Below are 22,949 nucleotides of genomic sequence, written 5' to 3' on the forward strand. Positions count from 1 at the left end.
TCCCCCCCTGCAAATGGTGTGACCTGGGGGGGATTCTCTCGCACTTTGTGGTTCCTCGACTGCTCGCAGAAAAAACTATGGGATAATGCAAATTTCCGAAACACCACTATTGCCCGTGATGCAGATTTCTCCATTTCTGACCACTCCCAGGTATCAGGGAGCAGGTGACGAACTTCGCTTTCTGCATTGGAAACCTCACCTGGCAGTTATTTGGTCTGGGAATCACAGAATTGAAGAGAGCAAATACAGTACATTCCTGTTATTGATTTTGGTGTCAGGGCCAGTGTCTGAAAGCTACAGGGGAAGGAAGGGCCAGGCGAATCGCCTAATAAAGTCATTCAAACACAACCCCGGCACAAATGTGCTTACTGGACACTGGATGTCTACACAAGGGGAAGGCTGGAAGTTCCAGTGAAGTTACACTGACTATTATTACTTCCGACCTTCAGATTACATTTTCCGAATGTGTGCGGTGAGTTGTTATACAACGATGTCACACTTTCTGACTTCTCTAATGTTCGCTTTATTGCAAAGGAACAAAAAAATACAAATGCTGTGCGTTTGACTAAATAATACACGAGAAGACCTTAGAATGGGATATCTTTTATGTTTAAAAAGCCCATTCACATGAATTAATGACTGACTCAATTTGGCTCCCCATAATCTCTGCGGAGCTTTCAAGCTTAAATATATGTTGATGCCATCGTGGGGCCTGCGATGATGAAAAAAGAGCAATGTTCTTTCATCACTGAGCTTTGAGCATCAAGGGGAGTAGAACAACTTGAAAGATGAGATAGAACTAAGTACTTTAGAGTACCAATTTTTTTTCTCTTAAAAGGCTTGCTTTGCCATACAAGTAAACAACTGAACTTGTTTTGGATAGTTTTCCAAAAAAAGTAGTCTTGCCGTGACTGCGCATAAACGATAGGGCCACTCACAGACTAACTGAGTGACTGGCTAAATTAATAGAGTATCGGAGTAGCTACACTAAAATCACAGTGCTTTCAAAAAGTGGAAAAAGGGCACTAATGTAGAGCTTTAAATGGCTGTGACTGAACAGTACATCATCATGGGACTTCTGGATGCCATCTTCCTTAAAAACACAGGACTCTCAGCAGCTAGTGTAGCCGGTGTAGGCTGGATTTAGCCAGTTTGACAGCTAAATTATTACTGTTATTGTGTGTTTTTGGGGAGATGGGGGAGTTTCATTTTATTTCTTTACCACAAGAATGAAAATACCTGAATGTTGTCATGTCAGGAATTAAATTTGTCTTTGAGAGAATTTCAGTTCAATTTCACAAGTGAAATCTAGTTACTGACAATGAAGCCAAAGCAATAAAAATGATTGAGTACATTTTCTGGCTAGCATAGCTAGCTAGTAAATAGGCCAATGAGATAGGCCGAGTGTTCACAAGTATGTGAGACACGTATAATACTGGACACAGGTCACACAAGCTGCTGTAGCAGCTGGCATAAATGCAACTGCAGGCTTGACAAGACACAAGAAACAGGGAAATAAGGTTGTTCGGCAGGCCAAAGTATCCCCCACCACAGGTCTGCCATTAAGGGGATCAATCAAAGCAGTGACAACTCTATGCCTGTGCCTGTTGCTGCCCCTGAATTTAAAATGGAAGATGACGAAATGGAACATATTCATCAAAAGCCTTGCTGTGTAACAAGCTATTACCAGGATTTGAAATGGAGGGGAAAAAAGCTTTGAAATACATTGAAATGATTGGTCAGGAGAACTGCCATCAACTGCCACAGGGGTAGCAGTAGGTCTCAACCAAAGAGAATCTGACAGGTTTTCTTATGTTTTTGAATACATTAATTTGATAGAAACGTGTCACACCAAGGGGATATTTTCAAGCAGAAAATTTAAAATGCATGGTCAATGAAATGTTTTCTTTTTCCCTTCTCCGGAACCGAAAGACCTATCTTCAATAAATTAAAACCCTATGGAGTCTGTGCTAACTGTATATTTTTATAAATAATTCTGTTTGTGCAGTACGAGATCTGCTGATTCTGGATTTTCAAGGTGAATACGCCTGAAAGTTTTTTTCTTCTATATCACAAACCCATATAGCTCGCACAGCATAACATTTTGTCCAAGGACTAGATTTCATAATCAGGTTTTTTTAGGCTCAAAGACACACATCCCTATTGGGCTGACATTCCCATTTCAAGCCTATCACTATGTCACACACCAGCAACCCATAGTGACATGGAATATACTGAAAACATATTGAAATGAAATATATTTCCAAGATATTGCAATCACATCATAATCTATCACTATGGGCAAATGCTTACTGCACTTACTGCAGAGTTGCAAACTTTCAGGGCTGTCTTGGCATGAGATTAAAGGCTCCTCTCTGAAATAAATCGCATTGCTCTCTATGTAAAGAACCACAACGTGATGGCGTGAGACACAGCCTGAAAGCCTAAATCGGCAACTCTGCTTACTGCTGCTTTTGTATTGCAATATATTTCCTCAAAATGCGCTGATGTGAAATATATGCATCATTACGTGTTGAAGAAAGACCAGACATTTTCACTATATTGCAGCGATGAAGCTTTGCATCTGCTGACTGACCTTTGTATTCCGCGGCTGGGAAGAAGCAGTCGGTTGTAGTGGCGGCCAGATGCGAGACGGTCTTCTCCAGTAAGTCAGCCAGCACTGCGGAGAGACAAGAGCAGGGCTGCCATTTACGAACACCGGTGTCTATGCAAATATAGTGTCTGTGGCAAAAAAATAAATCAGATGAATAAATATTCCAGTGATACACCTGGCTGTCATAACACAACTGCACCCATGCTCTAGAGGTGGGGGGGGAATGAGAATGTAATCAGCTGATTCTTTTCGCCTATTCATTCGCAAAAAAAAGAAACCATCACCGCTACGCACCGTGCGTTTCTCCTATCATAACATGCCACCGGGCTGCCTTCATTTTCAGCGCGCTCCTATTGATGACTGAAGAAATGTGGCCACACTGAAAAACCCAATTCAGGCATTCTGCGCACGCTAGTCACTCAGGTTTTCATTAATTCGCCATTCACGAATGGGCGCGTTTCGCTGCAAGTTGTGTTGCTGAGACGTTCGGTAACTAGGGACTGTTAACTCGTGGTATGTTCATACGATTTTCGTGAAATGGAGTCAGTCTGCGCTCAACACAAACTTCCTGCTGCACGTTCCTCTGGTTATGCGCTTCAGGTGTGTGCTAGAACATTCTGTCAATACATTGAAGACTTCAGTTTGTCCTGCTGAAAAATCCAGATTAAACTAGCCTAAATCGGTCAAGGTGGTTTAAGCATCTTTTTCAAGATGGTTTCAGACACTGGCTGGTCTTAGCTGGTCGACCAGCTGACCAACTAATTGGCTGGCTGCCAGTTTACCCTACCAACCTGACCAGCTTTAACCAGCTCTGACCAGCCACAGACCAGCGAATATGACCAGTTGAGACCATCTAATAATCCCAGCTGGTTTTAGCTGGACTTTTCAGTGGGGTGTAATACCAGCCAAGAGAAACTGGGTAAACAAATCTCATAAAAAACCAATCTTCGTCACATACTGAAGTAAGGAACCTCTCTCCAAACTCATCTTACAGCACTTATCTTTAGCTAGCAGATATGCAGGCACTTCATGTAGCATCGACACACATTCACATGAATACAAAAGTCCCTGGTACTTGAGAAAGAGGCTTATCATTGCCATTATTTCAACTGCTCAAAAAAACTGATTGTCCATTCATGAGCTGTGCGGACACAGAAAGTACATTAGCCATGAATCTGTCTAACATTTAATCGACTTTGAAATGTCAACACCCCTCCGCTACCGCGGCGTGAATAAGAAACCCACGGTTAATTACACTGACACCGTCGCTACACCACCCGATATGTGAAACCAGCAGCGGATAGCTGGAGCGTTTCGAGCCCTGACCCCGGAGTCTGGCTCCGAGAACTCCAGATGGGCTACGGCTGCTGAGAAGTACCCACACACTCAACCTCTCCATTAAAACTCTGGCTGCCCGAACGCGTTATAGAATGCCTGATATGCATGAGAGCTCAAACCTACAGGCGAACGGAACAGCGAACCGGGCACTAAAACCCCTCATCCAGTTCAAACACTCTTAATTCAACTGCAATTTGGCATCGGCGAAGGCTGTACAAAGTGGCCTTCTGTCGACAATTGCATTCGCCGTCGCGTCGCATACATACTAAGATTTCACAAACAGGCTGTAATAACCCAGGCGCAATGTCGAACGCCACTATTACAAAAAGATGAGGAAGTGTTATTATTGTTATTATCGTTATGATAATGGTGATGGTGATGGTGATGGTGATGACGATACTTAGACAGACCACTGCCTGAGAGGACGTTGGCCTTGCTGGTCATGGCTCTGCGGTACTGCCTCCTGCAGCTGTTCATCCAGTCCCCCTCCTTCTCGGCGTCCCTCGGGGGGCCAGCCAAAAAGGCGCTCATCTCCGAATCTGGGCGAGGGGGAGAGACGCACTCATTCGTATTCATCACTGCAGAAGATCTTTTCCGCGGGGCCTCAAACGCTCCTCGAGCAAGACACAAGGTGTTTCGAACAGCGTTTCAAAGGTCAGGGATTACGTTGGAGACGTGGAGGAACACATCGGCATGATAGCTCATTAGGCTCGGCTGTGACCCCGCGTGCGCCTTACAAACAGCACGTTGCTGTTTGCTGTTCAGAAACAGGCAGCACGTGTCGCATTTCCAGGCTTTCTGGCAATTTCCACGTGGCTTCAAAGCATAAGGTGCATTAGAGTTAACTGCAGCATATTAATGACTGTCTTCTATGTTTGGCTCAAGGGATGAGAAGTATTTTCTCACTGTTTGGAGGAGCGGGGGAAACGTGTGAATAAATCAGCGAGCGCATTATCGCTGGGAGAAACGGCGGGAGCTGACTCAGAGTGACATCACAGAACGGCGCTTCCACCGTCGCCCGCGCGTCCAAAACGGGCCGCTCGTTCTTTCTGCTCAAACAGGTTAGGCTTCAGGACCTCTCCTCAGCCTGCCTGTTAATTAGTTTCATTCCCAAACCTCTGCCAGCACTCCACAACTTCTCACTTCAACCGCCCCAAATACAGCGCTCAATTGAGAGCCGGTCGTAAAACAGTCACGACACGAATTTATGAGTCGGGTTTCAGATTAAGGATGCTATTAAAACCGAATGCCTGGCAGTGTTGTCCTTAACTTGGACTGAGACGAAAAATATAAGTTTTAGTCTTGGCAACTGTGCTATTTACCTTTATGGTACTCAAATAGCATTACCACTTCAAAACAAATATTGTGGAAGTGAAGAACAAAGTAATACTGCTTAAACTTGTTGTAAATTTCTATAACGTACCCATTATGAACTGTTATATGATGATAAAGAAGGCAGGCAGGCTGCTCTCGAGTTGCACTCTATAACTGTCTCTACAACCTTGAACGAAGACCATGAAACACAGATAGCAGGGCTAAAATAATGGGGGCACAACCTTGTCATGATGTCACAGCGGATGATTAGCTAAAGTGGGGAGCAGATTTGTTCTTACCCTGTTTACCACGAGATGACCTGGGGGCATCGACGACGTAATGCCTGGGCAGCGGGTATGACGAAAACATCGGCCAAGGATACGGGTCAGCGCCCTGAAAGGGAGAATAATGGTGTGTCCAATGTGAACGGGTCATAGTACGGGTCAGTACCCCATACTGAACTACACAGGGCATACAGTACAACAGATATGAGTCAGAACCCAAAAAGGGGAAATTATATGATATGATGGAACTGACGACCGACACAGCTTAGTACCAATTATTTCTGTAATAATAATAATAATAATAATAATAATAATAAAAACTTTTTATTTATTATTATAGTAATAATGCGTTAGTCTTTCTACAATTATGCTGAGACTTTGGCATTATGTGCCGTGTATGGGGGAACCAGCACTCTGCTATGGTTTCCATGAGACACTGTGCTGCCTACTCCAAGCGTTAATGGGCTTTTCTACACCACTGTTTATCTTTTTGACTTCTTGACTGTCACTTCACAAGTGCCGTATCCCCCGGCGATAGCGAGAAATGTGTTTTCCGGGAGGTGACCCGCGCTCAGTAGTCTTCACGCGAGAGCGTGCCCTTTAAAATGGCGGGTGTCTCCCGCCACCCAGGGTCCGTGGGGTGCAGCTGTCATAGCTGTTTCCGCCGCAGCCGGCCCTATCTGCGGAACCACGCGCGCTCGCAAAATGCCAAGTGGAGGAGTTCAGGCAATTTGCTTAACAATCTGCAGGCCGAACAGCCCACTTTTTTACCATTGAGGAGATCGATCCTGACAATGGAAACTCAGCGAGAAGACGTGTCATGCTGTTAAATTGAAATGTCCACACAATTTCATAGCTTTACAGCAGCAAACCTGCAGTAAATAGAGTTCCTTGGTTATGAATGCACAATTCATCCACTGGCTTTTCAAAGATTTATTCATTCAGGCATCTGTTTGGCTGAATAGGAGAATAGAGAAACAGTCTTTCTCCTATACTGTAATATAATGAGGGTATGTTAAACTAGCTATCGATAGTTAAACTAAATTGAATTCAGCAACCATGGCAATACTACTGACAGGTAAATAATTCTCTGAATCTTTTTTAGCTTTTATTTTACATAATTACGACTGAGCAAGTGTGCAAATTTTGAATAAACTGCGGTGCTAACCATAGCCATGCAAGGACCCTAGTAGCTGAAGCACTCTGGCACACTCACCTACGACCCATTGACTGTGTTTAGCACTACACTGCGGGAGGGCATTTGAAAATAACCATATGTCAGTGCTCATAACTATGGTTGTTTTCAGAAAGAGCTCAGGCACAGGCCAATTGAGGAACCTCGGCCAACCTTAACCTACCCTACCACTTATAATGCACTCATGACTGCTGTGTCCCACTGCTGCAGAGGCAGGCAATGCTCGAACAAAAGATAAGTCAGTCATAACAAGTAATTTAGTCTTATATTTAGACTATAAAAACCTATTTCCATTACTTTTTAATAAATGAGAAAAAACTATTGCCAATGAGGTGAGACGGTTTTGCTCATTTCAAGATTTGCCAGTGGGGTTAGAAAATTTCACTCTTCAAGCGAAAACAAGGCAAGATTTCAAGACTTACTGGAAGGCTTAACCGCTTGTTAAGTCAGACCTTTTTGCAGTGCAGTTGAACCTGCATTACTGTGCCTGGCCCCTGCCGGTGGTGAATCCCTTAAACACAGCTGAGTGCTTCTGAAAGCCTTTTAAGCAGAGCTCTAAGAAGCCTGCGTAATCGAGCCTGGAGGCGGGGAGACGGCGTGCGAGGGCGCAGGACGGCTGACCTTCTGCAGACCTCGCGGGGGCAGCCTCCGCTCCGACGGCCCCCCCACGGTACTGACGCGCACCAGGACGTGGTTCCTCTCCACCGACAGCCCGTCGATGATGAAGTCACTGCAAAGGAACGTTTACGGTTATTTAGCTAATGCTTTTAACCAAAGAGACTTATAATTGATGAGACTAAGCAGGGGGCAATCACCCCTGGAGCAATATGAAGTTAAGGGCCTTGCTCAGGGGCCCAACAGCTGCACTGAGCTTATGGTTAGACCGGGGCTTGGACCACCAACCTTTCAGGTCTCTGTCAAGCACCTTAGGCTATAGGCTGCCCCCATAATCCAACAGACCAACAGGAAACACAGCAATAGTAACTACAATGAACAATGACCCTTCTGGATTATTAATTAGCACCCTAGCTAGTCGAAGCATTCTCGGCTAAGAAAATAGATGCTAAGTAGTACTTTTGGTAACACTTAATTTGAAGAGCTATATAACTCCTTCATAAGCACTACATAGCACATTTGTAAGCACTACTTAAGCATCCATAAGTGCTTAAGTACTATGTCAATAAGTACTTATGAATAATGCTTATGAATGCACTATGTAGTGCTGTATGTATGGGGCCTTCAAATAGTCACTTTAAAAAGTTTTACCGTACTTTGCAGAGAAAACTGTAGCTGGCATGTAAAAAAAAATAATAATAACACATAAAAAATGAAATTATTTCAGTACCCCTCCTTCCCCCAGCAACAGTTATCTCGTACAGACAAGCCCCCGAAAGTGCCATTCATTTCCTGTACTTCTGTCAGAAGGACAATTCAGCACAATTCACTTTCATACACAGAGGAGGGAGTAGAAAAATCCTTTACTGAAATGTTCCGAAAATCAGGCAGTTTCAGGGCTACTGCGGCCATAGCGGTCCCATTCCAACTAATATTATTCTGCAGTCATGATGCTATGGTGTCAGTATCCCGCTGCTATTCATTTCCAAATAAAATAGTTGGAGGCAAACTTTGGAAAAGTGCCCAAGCAAAACGTGCTCTCAGAGTGTGTCTATGAACAGAAAATAACTTGGAAAAAGTGCCTCGCAAAAATGCTTCACAAATAAATAATGAGTTTTGCAATAGTGGAATTGTAATACTTGATAATAATTACAATCGGAGTCAATTATCAATGAATATCAATCAATTATCAAAGATTATGCATAGTTTTGTCCCGGTGATTAGCCAATTGTTTGACTACTGAACAAATAACTGATTTGAGCATTTGTATTAATTTAAAATACAAATTAGCAGAGATGGTCTGGCTTGGCTTCACAAACAGCCGTTTGATCCACAAAAACCTGTATTGACTAGACAGTAACTGAAAAGGGCTGAAAACGTTTTGCAGTCTGCCCATTCCTGGCATTGACTGAAAGAATCCAAGTATTTTTTCTATTAAAATCTGCAATAATATGTAATGAAACTGAAATATATTTGCCAAAAACGGCTACAGTCGTGTCTTTAATATTTCAATTATTCTCTTCAGAACCGTTTCAGTTTTGGCTGCTGGAATTTATCTGTACCTTCTTTTAACTTTAATATTGACTACCACAGAGAGGAACAGAGGGAACAACTGCACCCTGTAGTGTTGAATCAAATGAGTGAGCCAGTGTCCATTGGCCGGCAGCCTTGTGAAGTGGCACTTCATTGGCTGCGACGCCGCACAGAGGGGGAGGGGTTTTCTGCCGCCAGGATACTGTCCACCTCGCTAGGCAAGAGTGACTCCTCTGGTCGCCGAGGCAACTACACTCTGCCGGTTAATTACACAGTACTTACTGGGTAAATACCAGGTACGTATTAGGTAACTATTTTGCTTCCAAAGGTAAGTACTATGAAACGGACTGTAAAAGGTACTTACATAATACTTACATATGGTACTTACCACTGAAATCAAAGTACTTACCTAGTTACAGAAGTAGCGATGTACTTACCCAGAAAGTACTGTACTATGTACAACGGGCTGTAAAATAAAATGTTTCCGTTCGGGAAACGCGCTATACGAACAGATTTTGATTGATGGATTAAACAGAGAAAGCTTTACCTACCCCGGGCCTGTTGAAGGGTCAGTGATATTCTCCCTCTGGCTTTGCAGCAGTATTTCAGAGATCTTATACTGCGACTCCAGCAGCAGGAGAGAATCCAAGTTACAGCAGGTCACGCTCAACAGCCTGCAAGGGGGACACAGAGCGTACATCACCGGGTAATAAGCTAATGCTGTTAAAAACCGACACTGACAGATAGGCCAGCACACACTCTACAGCACCTATGAGACCGCAGAAAATCCTACTGGTAATCCTGTACATTCTCGACTGTACCAATGCGCTTCAGTCCTGATCCTCCTAACCCGAAATTACGAGGCCTTAATACTGGCCGACTTGAAATGCCGTTATTCACTTTCAGCCTATTTCAGGGAAAAAACTAACAAAAAAACTAACAAAATGGGGAAAAAAAAGCACTCTGCAGGAAGCCATTTTATAAAAACCAAATAAAGGCAAGTCGCGGCGGGTTCTCGGCGAAGGTAAATTGTTTGTCTTGACTCCGGAGCACTTAAAAAGTTATAGCTCCAACCTGTCCTTTCGAACATTTCATTTTTAATACCTCGCTTAAGCCCACTTTGTTCTCATCTAGAACCTTCTCCCCAGATAAGTAATGGAAAGTGTGTCTGTCTGCGGGAGCCGTGATGTGCTTCCGTCGCTCCTGGCTTATCGCCGGGCGCGCCGCGGAGGAGTAAATCAAATTGCTTTGCATAAATAGAGAGAACGAGGCCCTAACTGACTCGCCGAACTGGGTTTGTGCATTAACTCCGCCGCGGAGAGAGAGTCATAAATCACGGAAGCCCGAGTGCGCGTAGCGCTGCCGGGACCTGTTCGAAAAAAAAAAAAAAAATGAAACAGAAAAATACATAAAATGTGACATAAAAAGGGACAAGCGACAGTAAAAGGTTTGATACTCCTTGAAGCTGTTAAGTGACGCGGGCTTTCCTTTCCTGCGCTAATGGCGGCGACAGGCTTTGGGATTTACAGCCGAGGTGTCGGGCGATTGGCTGGGTCTCTCGGTACAGTACCGAACAGGCTGGCCTCTTTGTGATCGGGATAGGCAACACAAGCAGGGAATGTTCCGGATAGTCGACCCGAAACACACTTTGTTCCCAATAACAGTCAGTCAAATTTGATTTGACAAAACAAAATAATAGGCACAGAGCCGTACGCAGATCATATTTCATGCGAACGATTCAAGGAAATATCGAGGGAATGATGGATTTGACTTTGAGCATTTGACTGGGGCCTTATACAAGTGGTGATTCTCGTTCATTGGAACCTACAGCCGACTGAGTCACTGAAACCGGCAGCCCCTGTTTAGCACTGCACTTTAGAGCGATGCAGTGGTATCTCAAGTGTGTGTCAAATGCAGTATCTAAATTACTGTTAAATACATGTAATCGTTTCTTCAGAGTAAAAGTACATTTCCCAGCGTGTCTTCTTTATCTACTGAAGAGTCCTGTTTGTAAAATGTTTGTGCAAAGGACAAGAAACGGTGAGGTGCCTAGCTTTAAGATAATGGAGAACACAGCATTATAGAACAAATTAACATGGAGGCTTTTATGTTTACCATTAAAATGAGAGAGAGAAGGAGAGAGAGTGGGAATGAGGGAGAGGGCATGAGAGAGAGGGAGGGAGAGAGAGAGAGAAGGAGACAGATGGGACAGGGAGAGAGAAATAGAGGGAGAGGGACACAGTGAGAGAGAAATAGAGAGGGAGGGAGAGAGAGAGGGAGTGAGAGAGCAAAAATGAATCGAAAAGCTTTGACAGTACAAATGTAGAAACTCAGAGAGAGAGCTCCGAAGCAGAAGATTAGCAGGTCAAAGCGTCAGGTCAAGACAAGAATGATGTGTCCATTGGCCAGCAGAGGGCACTCTTTCACTCTTTCCACAAAGCCCTGAGAAACCCTCATCACAGCACAGCGATGCGCACTAAAGGAGGTGGCCCCTTACGAAAGAGAGCCCATATCCCTCAGAATTCCGCTGAACTCTCCCAATCAAGGCACTTGACCGTCTTTGCACAGCAACGCGGGAGCTAAGGCGAAACGAACCCCGCACGACGCCGTTCGCGCTCTCGAGCTGCGTCTGGAAACGACGTGGGGGGAAAAAAGTGCTGCGGGACTCGCGAAATCAAATCTGAATAGCGCCTCATGTAAATTACCCTCCTCCGATTTGTAAACAGGAACCATTTCACTCCAAAACAAGAGCTTTTAATTGATCCATTTTGCATATTTCACGGAGTTCGGCTCTCCGGAGGGATCCCGCTCCTTCTCTTTCATCCGAGGCCTGCCTTCCAACTGGGGCGAAAGCACGCACGCCTCATTTTCATTTCAGATTCAAACTGTCCCTATGGAAGAACGCAGGCCGAGAGAGAGCACTTCAATCCATCTCCTCTCGTGTCAAGTAATAAAGAAGTACTTTTTAATAGGTAGCAACTGTGCCCGTGTACAGACAAACACAAATTTTGCCAGAATATGCGCTTGTTTTGTTAGCTGCGTTTTATTAACAGTGGATGGGGTTGGACTTTTGACCAAATTAAAGGATTATTTTCCCTAACATTTTCCCAAAAGCTGCACTCCTCAGTGAGCCTCAAATCATACTGAAAGCAGCATTGCCCATGAGCACTAAGAGCTCTCTCATTACCAAATACGATGTTTCGAAAATGCCTTTTCTAAGGTCCTGCTGGTTTGTCTAGAGTTTCATTTTAGATCTGAAAAAGAGCACGTATTCATTTTTACCCCAATTCAGTTTTTCTCCCCGAAGACAGGCACCGGGGGCACAACAGATAACAGCAACAAGTCTGAAAGGAACGCCATGTACTCCTTTTTCCAAACCTGTTCTTTGCCACGTCCTTGAATGTGCACCGACGACCACTGCACAAGCTACCCTTCTGACTTCTGACTCCACCATGAGGAAGCACCAAAACCTCCACAAACACTACAGACTGCCACCCACTCAACACCTCAGATACACTCCACTACAGACACTCAACCTCTCAGATACATTCCACAACAGACACTGAACTCCTCAGATAGACTCCACTACAGACACTCAACACCTCAGATAGACTCCACTACAGACACTCAACACCTCAGATAGACTCCACTACAGACACTCAACACCTCAGATAGACTCCACTACAGACACTCAACACCTCAGATACACTCCACTACAGACACTCAACACCTCAGATAGACTCCACTACAGACACTCAACACCTCAGATAGACTCCACTACAGACACTCAACACCTCAGATAAACTCCACTACAGATACTCAACCTCTCAGATACATTCCACTACAGATACTCAACACCTCAGATAGACTCCACTACAGACACTCAACACCTCAGATAGACTCCACTACAGACACTCAATTCCACTACAGACACTCAACCCCTCAGATAGACTCCACAACAGATACTCAACCCCTCAGATACACTCCATGACAGACACTCAACCCCTCAGATACACTCCATTACAGACACTCAACCCCTAAGATACACTCCACTACAGAGTGACACTCAACCCCTTCTGGAACATTCCACTAAAGACACTCAACCCCTCAGATACACTCTACTACAGAGACATTCAACCCCTGATACACTCCACTATAGACACTAAATCCTTCAGATACACCCCACTACAGTGACACTAAACCCCTCAGATACACTACTACAGACACTCAAACACTCAGATACACTCCACCACAGACTGACACTTAACCCCTCCACTAGAGTCAAACTATAAGCCTGTTTTTTTCACCTGGCGAACCCCCAAGTGAGAAAGCGAAGAGGTGCAGAGCCAGGCGATACCAGCCTCTTCACAAGGCCCACTCCAGTGCCAGAGAGATTACAGTGTACCGCGGCTGTGCGGAGAGCAGTGTTTCAGAGAGCGCTGTGCATTATTTATACCCCAGCTCTGAAAAACAAAACATCCCGCTTAAGAGCGGCGTTTTACACCGCTGTAAACACAGCAGCTGCCGCGCGGATGTAGCGTCGTAACCGCACGCGTAATAGTTTTTTTGTGTTTCTTCTCCCTGTCCTCCTCTGTCATGTTTACCTTCTCGGTAGGCCCCGGGCTTTTAGCCGTGAGGCGTACGCGGGGGATAGAGGCGGCGGCTTCGCGGCGAAGCCGTCCGCGTTGTCACACGCACAGTCGCGGCCGCGTTCGCGGCGGGGTGGAGCTCCTCGCCGACGGTCAGGAGCCCCGATAACGAGTCGTTCCGCGAGCGTCTGGGGCGGCCGCGAGGCACCCGCTGTTCCACTCATCCGCCCGGCGACTCCGACATCGCCGGTACGTGCCGGCGTGCGATACCGCGATGATATTACCGACAGGGGGAGGCCGAGAACACACGCTTCCCGCCTGCGTTCGTCGCCGCGGGAACTAAAGGCACACAGCGAGAGGCTTTTGCGTCGCAGACGGGCGAACACAAGTCGTTTATCACTGTTTTAAGCGGAAACAATGACAAAGTTGTTTTGCGCTGCAGAGTTTCTGGGGGGGGGTGTTCCCCCGATGTTTCTTGTCAGACTGGCCTTGTTTATCTCGCCCTGAATTAAACATCATGCTGCTTGGTTATGTTGCTTGGTTGCGAAAACGCACTTGCCAGACGATATTGCACTCACTTAAAACGAAAACCAGATACACGTTTGCTTTTCTGGCTTGTTGCCTGGCAATTTTAGAGGGTAGAGATTTACTTATTCATGTAATTATGCTATATCATTTTTTTCCACCATTGGCAGGGGGGGACGGGACTAGGCTATATGCATGATTACGGACATATTTTAGTTGGTTCTACTTGAACTAATATATACCTGCAGAAAGAAATAGGTGTACTTCACACAAAGACAAGACTTATTATACCAGACAGGCACTTCAGTAGAATCATACCGGCACAATGAATTCCATAACGATCCGGGATAGAGCTAAGAATGTGAGCAACCCGCAGAATACTAATCGGACCTGAAACGCATTTGGATATTCTCCATTCAGGCACCCCCGCTATCTCATATTAACAGGAGAGGGAAGATGGAGGAATGATCTCACCTCAAGCCGAAGGTGTGGGACTGCTCATAGTTGAACAGCGAGTGGATCTTCGCATCCGAATTGACGACAACCAGCCTGTCCATCAAATCCTATGGGGAAATAAAAGAGAAAGGGAAAATCCAATCAGTCCGTGTGCTACATTTAGCGCACAGATTGAAATCATGGATTGGCTATATTGAAAATTGATGACAGGCACAGTCTGGGGAAAAATATACGGTATATGTACACTTTTAAATATGTAAAATTTAAATAAGACACATTTACTGAAATGTACTAAATAGTAAAATATTGACCTGCGTATTGTTGCCAGCTGACACCATTTGTGTAAAAAATGAACTCTGTGTAAAAATTGTACACGTACTCTATAATGTACAGTCATCCATAACCAAGGCAGTCCGGACCCATTATACAGAAACTGAATTGAAATACTTTACTAGGCCTTCGAGACACTGCTGAGATCAGCTGGTGAAAGCATGCCCTCTTTTGGTGCAAACTAATTCTGCAGCTGAGAGAACAAAACCACATCATGTCTCACATGCATCATATACGTACCCGAGGTTTCTGCATAAGTCAGAATGTAACTCGCGTAACCGTTAGCATAGCCGCTATTGAACAGCAGACATTAGCCGCAGGCCCTGGGGAGCCACAGTGCTTTAACATGCGGTGGGAGCAGGGCTGGAACTCACAGTGATGGAGGTGGGCATCTCCCTCAGGGGGTACTGGGCTTTGTTGGGCAGAGTCTGCTGCCCCAGGAGCTCCCATACGGCGTGGGAGGAGGAAAGCAGATTGACCAGGGCCAGGAAGGACTGCAGAGGGCAGAGTCACACTCAGTCAGGAGCAAAATACAGTGAGGTCCGTAAGTATTTGGACAACGACATAATTTTACACTGCAAAAACAAAATAAACATATATTTTTTAGTCAGGCTTAGCAAGTGTCTTAGTCTTATATTTAGACTTAAAAATTACTCTTTTGCTAAATGTGACAAAAAACTGCCAATGAGGTAAGAAAGTTTGACTCATTTCAAGATTTGCCAATGGGGTGAAAATTGTATCACTGTCAAAATACTTACAGACCTCATGGTATGTACACACTGCAAAAACACTCCAATCTTATTTTTCCCTCAAGTTGAAAACATTAGCTTGTTAAGTTACTTATTAAAGTTACAAAATAAGACTAAAATACTTGTTGAGATGGACTTGTTTTCAGTGCTGGTCCTCTGAGTCAGTGAATCATTGAGTGTAAGTAACTGCAGCTTCAATGTTGAATAGATATCTTTATAGTAATACCTTAAACCAGTGTTGGGTAGAGACCCAAAATGGGTCGCGGGGTCCCAAAATGAAAATGTATTTCTAATTTGGGTCCCAATATTAAAAATGTTAAGAACCAAGAGGTCTAAAAGATATAATTTATGGATGTCTCCTTATAAAGCTTTAAGCAGTTATTTTGTGATTAAACGGATTTGATTTATCAAAGGTTTGCTGTCACATAAAACACTAATGGAAGCTGAAAGCAGAAGACACATCAACCAGAATATTTATGAAGACTTGACTAAATATTCTTTCATTTAAGTACATTTTTTTTTTACGAGGTTCAATGAAAAAGACACAACATTAACACTCAGCGAACAATGAAATATTAATCACGAAACATTACCCTTTATCCAGATGAAAACAAATCGAAATAAAAATGCGTCAAAATATTTGCTTACTTTTGTCATGAAATGGCAGGGAGGATAAGAGAAAAGAGGAAACCTTTGCTCAGAAAACTTTCAGTGTGTTTGCTTTCATCTCCAACTCTTTCCAACTCTTATTAACATGCTTGCCTTCAGCCTCAGAGGAGAACCACTTCTGGGATTTGGCTCAAACAAACGGGGTTTGTCAGAATGACATCCTCACTGTCGGAACATTTGTCAGATCATACTGGCCTGAGGTGCTCGGATTAGCAGAGTTGCTGCAGTTTTGCACTGTGCATTCAAATCCCAAGACATTCGCTTTCACCCATGATGCCCTGGGGTATCCGTGATATCATAAGCCGAAAGGCATTTGATTACACTTTGGGCTGTACCTTCTGACAGCTCCTGTCGATGGGGTCCATGGGGGTGGATTTAGGATGGACCACTCTCACGTCCTCTCTGCCACACTCCAGAGCCGACCACAACTCAACCACTATGGCCTGGACGAAACCTGAAATGGACCAATAAGGCTTAAAAGTGTGAGCTGGTCATTTCAGCAGGCAATATGAAATGACACACCCTTGACTGGCTCTTGCAAGGTTATAAAAATATTCTCCGCAAGATATTTAGTTCATTAACAATACAACTGTCTGAAATCCTGAGAATCACTTAAAAAGGTGCAGTTGATGAGTGTAAGAATGAGAGAGGAGGGGCCGTCAGAGCAGTAAAGAACAGCCATGCCAAGCTGTACACATGTAAACACCAAGGTCTGAAAAACAGCTTGGCCACGTCTGCATGCTTTTATGCATTTTGTTGCTGGCGGATGATTGGCTGATTCAATATTTGCATTAACAAGCTGGTGTACAGATTTACCTAAGAAAGGGATAATAACAGATGTAACTCGTAGTAGAAAAACTGTAGTGTGTTCAGTAGTGTATGTTAACCACAGACCATATATTTGGCAGAAATCAAAATCTAATGGAAAAAGCTTGGGGAATCTACCGAGGGAACCCATTGCTCAAGAATGCTCTCTTCCAGGTTTTAAGACTCTAGGTGCCCTGTTATTTTATTAATTTTTACCTGAGCTATGCAGAGCCACGCTCCCGGGTGCGGTCGCGGCCACCTGGGTGACCATCACCCCGTATCCAAACTTCTCACACCTGCTGACCTGGACAAATGCAATATGGGAAGCGAAACAACAACACTTCAACACACAGAGGAGCCAGTGATTCATACCAGCCAGCAGCTATTTGCTTACATAATCTGAAACCAAAGCATGATTAATCAAGAACATGCACATTCAAGGCAACAGAAACAGACTGTACGAGTATGGAGGCATTCTCCAATTAATATGCAGCCCCATCCCCTGGGATATACGATAGTAGAGTGAAAAAACTGGCCAGGACTCAAGATTGTCCGTAAAACTTTTTTTAAACAGACGGGACTTTTAAGCGCATGAATGCAATAAGGAAAACGCATGAATAAGGAATGAGAAATTACTTAACATCAATATCACAGAGAATTAGAGAATTATCTAGGTGATTTTTACATCTAGCTTTTTTCACTTTCATGCAGCATGAACAGTGTAACAGTAATGAGCCTTAATGGCTGCTTGTTAAGTACTGTGAACAACAGGGATTTTAAGACTTATGCAAGCGCACAATCGTAACATTTAAAGAACTAGCCTATGTGGAATACATTAAACATTTCGGCTAACTGAAGCGCGGAATCATGTAAAAACGGATGAGCACAACTACCACTTTATGGCGGAAAGCGGGCAAAACCAACACAATGATTAAGAATTAATCACTGTAGCCATAAAAACGGATCTTATCATTTCCTGCTTGTAAATGGTGGTTCAAATAAGGACAACAGTGAAGGCTGCATCACGCCCTGTAACCTAAAAGTGCTGATCCTGGCCAGATTGTGCTCAGGTAGCATATGCTAAGTCAAATATTCAGATTCTTGGCAACTGCGCAGGTGACACACGGAGGTTGACATCACGTCTGACATTTTCTTGCAAACAAGCTGTGCGAACCCTGCCAGGAACATCCACTTCTGAAGGGAGAAGGAACCAGATGTCGAAGCTTCTAGCGCCGTTACTCAAATCACGGGCCTCAAGGGCCATTTTCTGCTGGTTTCCACCCTCCCTTTACCTGGGAGCCAGGTGTGAAGATAGTCTGGGCAAACAAGTAGCACTAATTGTTCAGTTAATTAGCTGGGAGAAAAGAAAACCGGGGCTGGATTTGGACTTCAGCACCATATTATATCCATATCCATGGGTCCTCGTGGTTACCTGAGGAACCATGGATACTCAAGTCTGCCATTTACTCCCTCAGAAATGCGTTAGCCTCCAACAAGTGCCCACAGGCTACTGAGATGTACTCAGTGAGAGATACAGCTGTCCTCCAGCCAAATCTCTTTATGTAATACCTGGGGGCCTGTCAAGTTGCTGGCTATCATAGGTGGTATCAGAGCGCACACACTTTAGCTGTAGGGCTCAGGAGTGCAGTGCTCACTCAAGGAACCTTCTTGGGATTTGAAAGAAAAAAAAAGTAACCTTCTTCCAAAAACAAAAAAAGTAAATATCTGTTGATGTCCCAACTATATAACAGTGGGCTGCATGTAGCCTAGAGGCTAAGGTGCGTGACTGGGACCTGGAAGCCCAGGTGTAGCCAAAATAAGATCCGTGTAGCTGTTGAGCCCTTGAGTAAGACCCTTTACCCGACATTGAACCGGGAGGAACCATCCCGTTTAATCTAATCAACTGTAAGTCACTTTGAATGAAAACGCGTCGGCTAAAAATAACTGTCATGTAATGTAATGTAATATAAGACAATGTTTCAGCAGGGATGTGAACATGGAGTCCTCCACTTCATAGAGTGCCCACCCACTGTCGCTAATGGCACAGTTTAGCGATAAACACATTGCCGTACCTGCAGTTTCTTGGTGAACCTGGTGAACATGTAGGTGACGCACTCGCTGATGGCTCCCGTCTGCTGCAGGAGGAGCAGGCCTTTCGGAGTGGCGGCGAAGTTCAGCAGGTTGTCCAGGAGCGCCTCCTCCCAGACCAGGCTTGGTCGCCAGGGACACACGGTCGCAACAGGTTCAACCGCATTCAGATACAGTAAAACATTCAAAAATACTACTTTCTCTATCCTGCGCTACAGGCGTCATAATGCGTGAAATACAGCATAAACATTCATCAAAACCTGTGCTTTCTTAACCGTTTTCCAGAACCGTCACGGGTTGCGCGACGTCGCCATTCCCGCTCCGAGGGACACATCGGTGACACGCCGCAGAGAGCGAAGCCGCTTGCTTTCTTTAACGGTGTGCCAGACAAGCAATTATAACACTCCAAATACTAGCCTGCTCTAAATACAGTCTCTCCATTATTTGCTGGCCTGGGGGGGGAAGACTCCTGATAGTGTCACTCACACATTCTGCCGCTCTTGAGACAGCAAGCCTGGGGCGGCTCCGGGGACCGGGGTAGGAACTCTTTCTGACAGGGAACTCGTCTGCAAAAAAGAAAACTCCAGAATTATTTATTATTATATATTTTTTTCCTGTGTGTTTTTTGTTGCGTCTAACTATTTCAATAACGAGGAGTTCATCCGTCTGGGGGCCGGGGCTCCACTCTTTGTACCCGCTGCCTCTCTCGCGCTCGATGTGTCAAAGCGCCGAGTCCTCCAAAGCTTCCTTCATGTGCTCTGCGGAGGGAGTTCTCCGCTTCCTGTAGCTGTCATTTCGCCCTTCACATAGCTATGAAATTGGACGCTGAGGTTTTTGTTTTCTCTTTTCATGTTGTTTAGTCTGCGTTGCCAGGCTGGGAAATCACGATTCTCAGGGCTCTGCTGTTTCAAGTTTTTTAAGCTGAAAGGCTGCCGAAGATTTAATTAAGAACTTAGGTAGTGATGATGGGTTTATTTGCATGGGCAACAGGACACAAGGGCATTTGCCGTTCCGCAATTAGACGTGTCTCTTTTTCGGCATCTGTGGCCTTAAGGATTTTTAATGCTCGCTGGAAGCTGACGTGCTTCATTAACATTATTTCCAGAAAATTCTCCTTTTACCAAAAACAACTTTGACTTTGACAAGTCAATGCAAAAAGTGCTACACTTTTCCTTCCCAAACTTAGATTTAGTGACTGTTGAACTCCTCACACTGTTTCTAAAGTGTGTTTTTGTTTTTACGTTTTTAAGGAGAGATGAATGGCAGCACATGTCTTTACAATATGCCTATGCCATTGTACAGTTGGCATCTCAAAGTAGTTGACTGTGTATGGATTGAAAATCGGTCGGTCTGCTGTATCCACCAGTAAGCCCATCGACACTTTTATCTGTCACTGATGTAGAGTGACAAGTTCCATGGCCCTGGCGTGATTTCACTGAAGAAAACACAGTGTTTAAGCCCTTTGAAAGTACCCAGTGGACACAGGAATTTACATTTAAAAGAGAATTGTGTTATCTCTTCACACAGGACCGCTAAAATGTCAAACAGACATAATGCCTTTTAAAAGTGCGGGAAGCGTACAAGACAACTTGAACTGTGCCTTCTAACGCAGCAGCGTGCAGGAACAAGCCACGGGGTCTGACAGTGAACGGACAGCAGGACGCTCGAGATCTACTCAAGGTCATCGTTTCCGAGGGCGACCGACGCCCTTTATCTTTAATCGCACAGTACAAAAAAGCCCTTCTCTTCTGTTTGGCTTTTATTGACTGTCTCTTTTTTTTTTTTTATCCTGAAGGAGCTGAAGCGTTTCTTATCAAACATTAGGTCATTTTATCCAGAAAATGGAAAACGTGTGTACGAGAGCAGTCAATCTTTTACAGAACTTGGCCGGGATATATTGCTATTCAGAAATGGCTGGTTTGGGCGTAGTTGAGCAGATAAAAGACTTGACACAATGGTCTTGGATCCCTGAGAGAGAGGGAGTAAGAAAAATGAGTTTCAGCCAATTACTCACTTATGTTGTCCATGAGTAAGTCATGAGTTAACAAGAAAGGAATAATAAAAGTAATCTGTCTGCTGATTAACCTCACCCACTGTCTACCACTCCCTGAATGCTCATGGTCCAGGTCATGAACTTCAGAATGTACTAGAAAGTTTGTGATTCATTTATTGATCAAAGAAGCCTGAGTGAAATGTAATCAATGCAGTAGAATGCTGGTCCTTAAAGGGCCAATCGAGGCATCTCTGCCAGAAAATAAAACAAAGAACTTCTTGTTCCTCTGTACATGGGCATGTGTTCTCACTCTCTATGCACACGTGCAGGCCGTAAGGTCGTGGCTCTTGCAGCCCCTCACACACACACACACACACAGACACCCTCACACACCCTCACACACATCCACACACATCCACACACACACACACACACGCACACACACCCTCACACACACACACACCCTCACACACAAACACACACACACACACACACACACACACACACACACACACCTGTCTCCAGGCCCCTGCTATGCACTCGTGCAGGCTGTAAGGTCTCAGCTCCTGGAGCCCCTCGCAGGTGTTGTACATCTGTCTGCAGACGAAGATGAAGGCTCCGCTCACACTGGGGCACGTGTCCGACTCGCTCAGGACCACCAGCTCTTTGGCCAGGAGCTTCTGGGTAAACTGGACTATCACGTGAGCAGCTGAGATACTGGGGCATAAGAGAGAGCACTTCAGCAATCAAGGACATTATTCACTATATGAAACTGGGCTAGGCCACAGACAACATTACCAATCATATGAAAATCATAATGACCTGATATTATCTCTATAGAACAACCTGACATGATCTCCACACCATAAATGTACCAATATACTGTTTAAAAGAATTTTATTTGTTTGGCAACGATACAAAAAAGGTAGCCAAGAATGTCAGACTAGCAATAATTATTTGTGAAGATAAATTATATTGCTGTAGTAATAAAACAGTAAACAAAAAGCCCTATAATTGAATTCAAATGTGTTTCTTACCTTTGCCCCTCAACGGAAACTAGGTTCCTGTCATACAGAAAAAGGGACAGTCCCCGTTCGGTGGTGGCGATTCTTGCCAGGATGTCTGCTATGTGGGTCAGCGTGGTTTCTGGGGAGCTTAATTTAGCCTGTAGCGTAGGAGGTATAATGAAGTGGCACAGAAAGGCTAAACAGCTAGCACCAAATCACACTGGACTGATTATTATAACTGCACTGAGAGACCTAAGATGGAGACCAGAGAGAAGGGCAAGACTTACTGTACCAACATGCTACAAAGAGCTTCCAATTGTCAACGTAGGCACTTTTGCAGTGCCAGATAGTGGTAGAGGTTCAACTAGGACATTTAAAGAAGAATCTGTGACAAAATCTAACCTCTGGATAAGGTGAATTGCCTCAGTTCATAAAATAAGTAATACATAAGTGCAAATTATACTGATAAAATGCAGAGGAATGTGAGGGGTGACAACTAAGCTAAGAACTATTGTATTTTTAATAGAATTACAGTTTCCTCAGTGGGGTCACTAAGACAGCTGCGGTCGAACCCGGCTGACCTGCTTTCCCTTCAGCAAGGCCACAATGGGACACAAGAGGGTCTCGATCACGGAGGTTTGGTACAAGCACTCGACCGCGCACTCCGTGCGGTCGCAAAGCGTTCTCAGCACCTCCATCACGAGGCTGGTGGGCGACAGCGGATCTGTAAAACACCACGCATCGTCTCTGTTCGGCTCGCATGAACTCCTATTGAGCAAAACTCATTCCTCCACATTACACAAGATTACGTCTGGATGTGGCTTATTCATCACATTCCTGTTT

General features: G+C 44.5%; 1 protein-coding gene across 1 annotated transcript in view; it reads right to left on the bottom strand.

Moving 5' to 3' along the window:
• Window positions 1–22,949, bottom strand: part of tbc1d32 (TBC1 domain family, member 32) — a 47,198-nt gene that overhangs the window by 11,752 nt on the left and 12,497 nt on the right. The window contains exons 15-28 of the mRNA XM_061242900.1: window positions 22,688–22,830; window positions 22,137–22,264; window positions 21,615–21,816; window positions 19,593–19,672; window positions 19,091–19,229; window positions 17,235–17,322; window positions 16,547–16,665; window positions 15,168–15,287; window positions 14,482–14,570; window positions 9,445–9,567; window positions 7,367–7,475; window positions 5,566–5,659; window positions 4,363–4,491; window positions 2,597–2,680 (exon numbers count right to left, since the gene is read on the bottom strand). Of these exons, the coding sequence (XP_061098884.1) occupies window positions 2,597–2,680; window positions 4,363–4,491; window positions 5,566–5,659; window positions 7,367–7,475; window positions 9,445–9,567; window positions 14,482–14,570; window positions 15,168–15,287; window positions 16,547–16,665; window positions 17,235–17,322; window positions 19,091–19,229; window positions 19,593–19,672; window positions 21,615–21,816; window positions 22,137–22,264; window positions 22,688–22,830 (1,647 nt within the window). The remainder of the gene's footprint in view (window positions 1–2,596; window positions 2,681–4,362; window positions 4,492–5,565; window positions 5,660–7,366; window positions 7,476–9,444; window positions 9,568–14,481; window positions 14,571–15,167; window positions 15,288–16,546; window positions 16,666–17,234; window positions 17,323–19,090; window positions 19,230–19,592; window positions 19,673–21,614; window positions 21,817–22,136; window positions 22,265–22,687; window positions 22,831–22,949) is intronic.

This window comes from Conger conger, chromosome 5 (genome assembly GCF_963514075.1).
Source record: "Conger conger chromosome 5, fConCon1.1, whole genome shotgun sequence".
NCBI classification, from domain to species: Eukaryota; Metazoa; Chordata; class Actinopteri; order Anguilliformes; family Congridae; genus Conger; species Conger conger.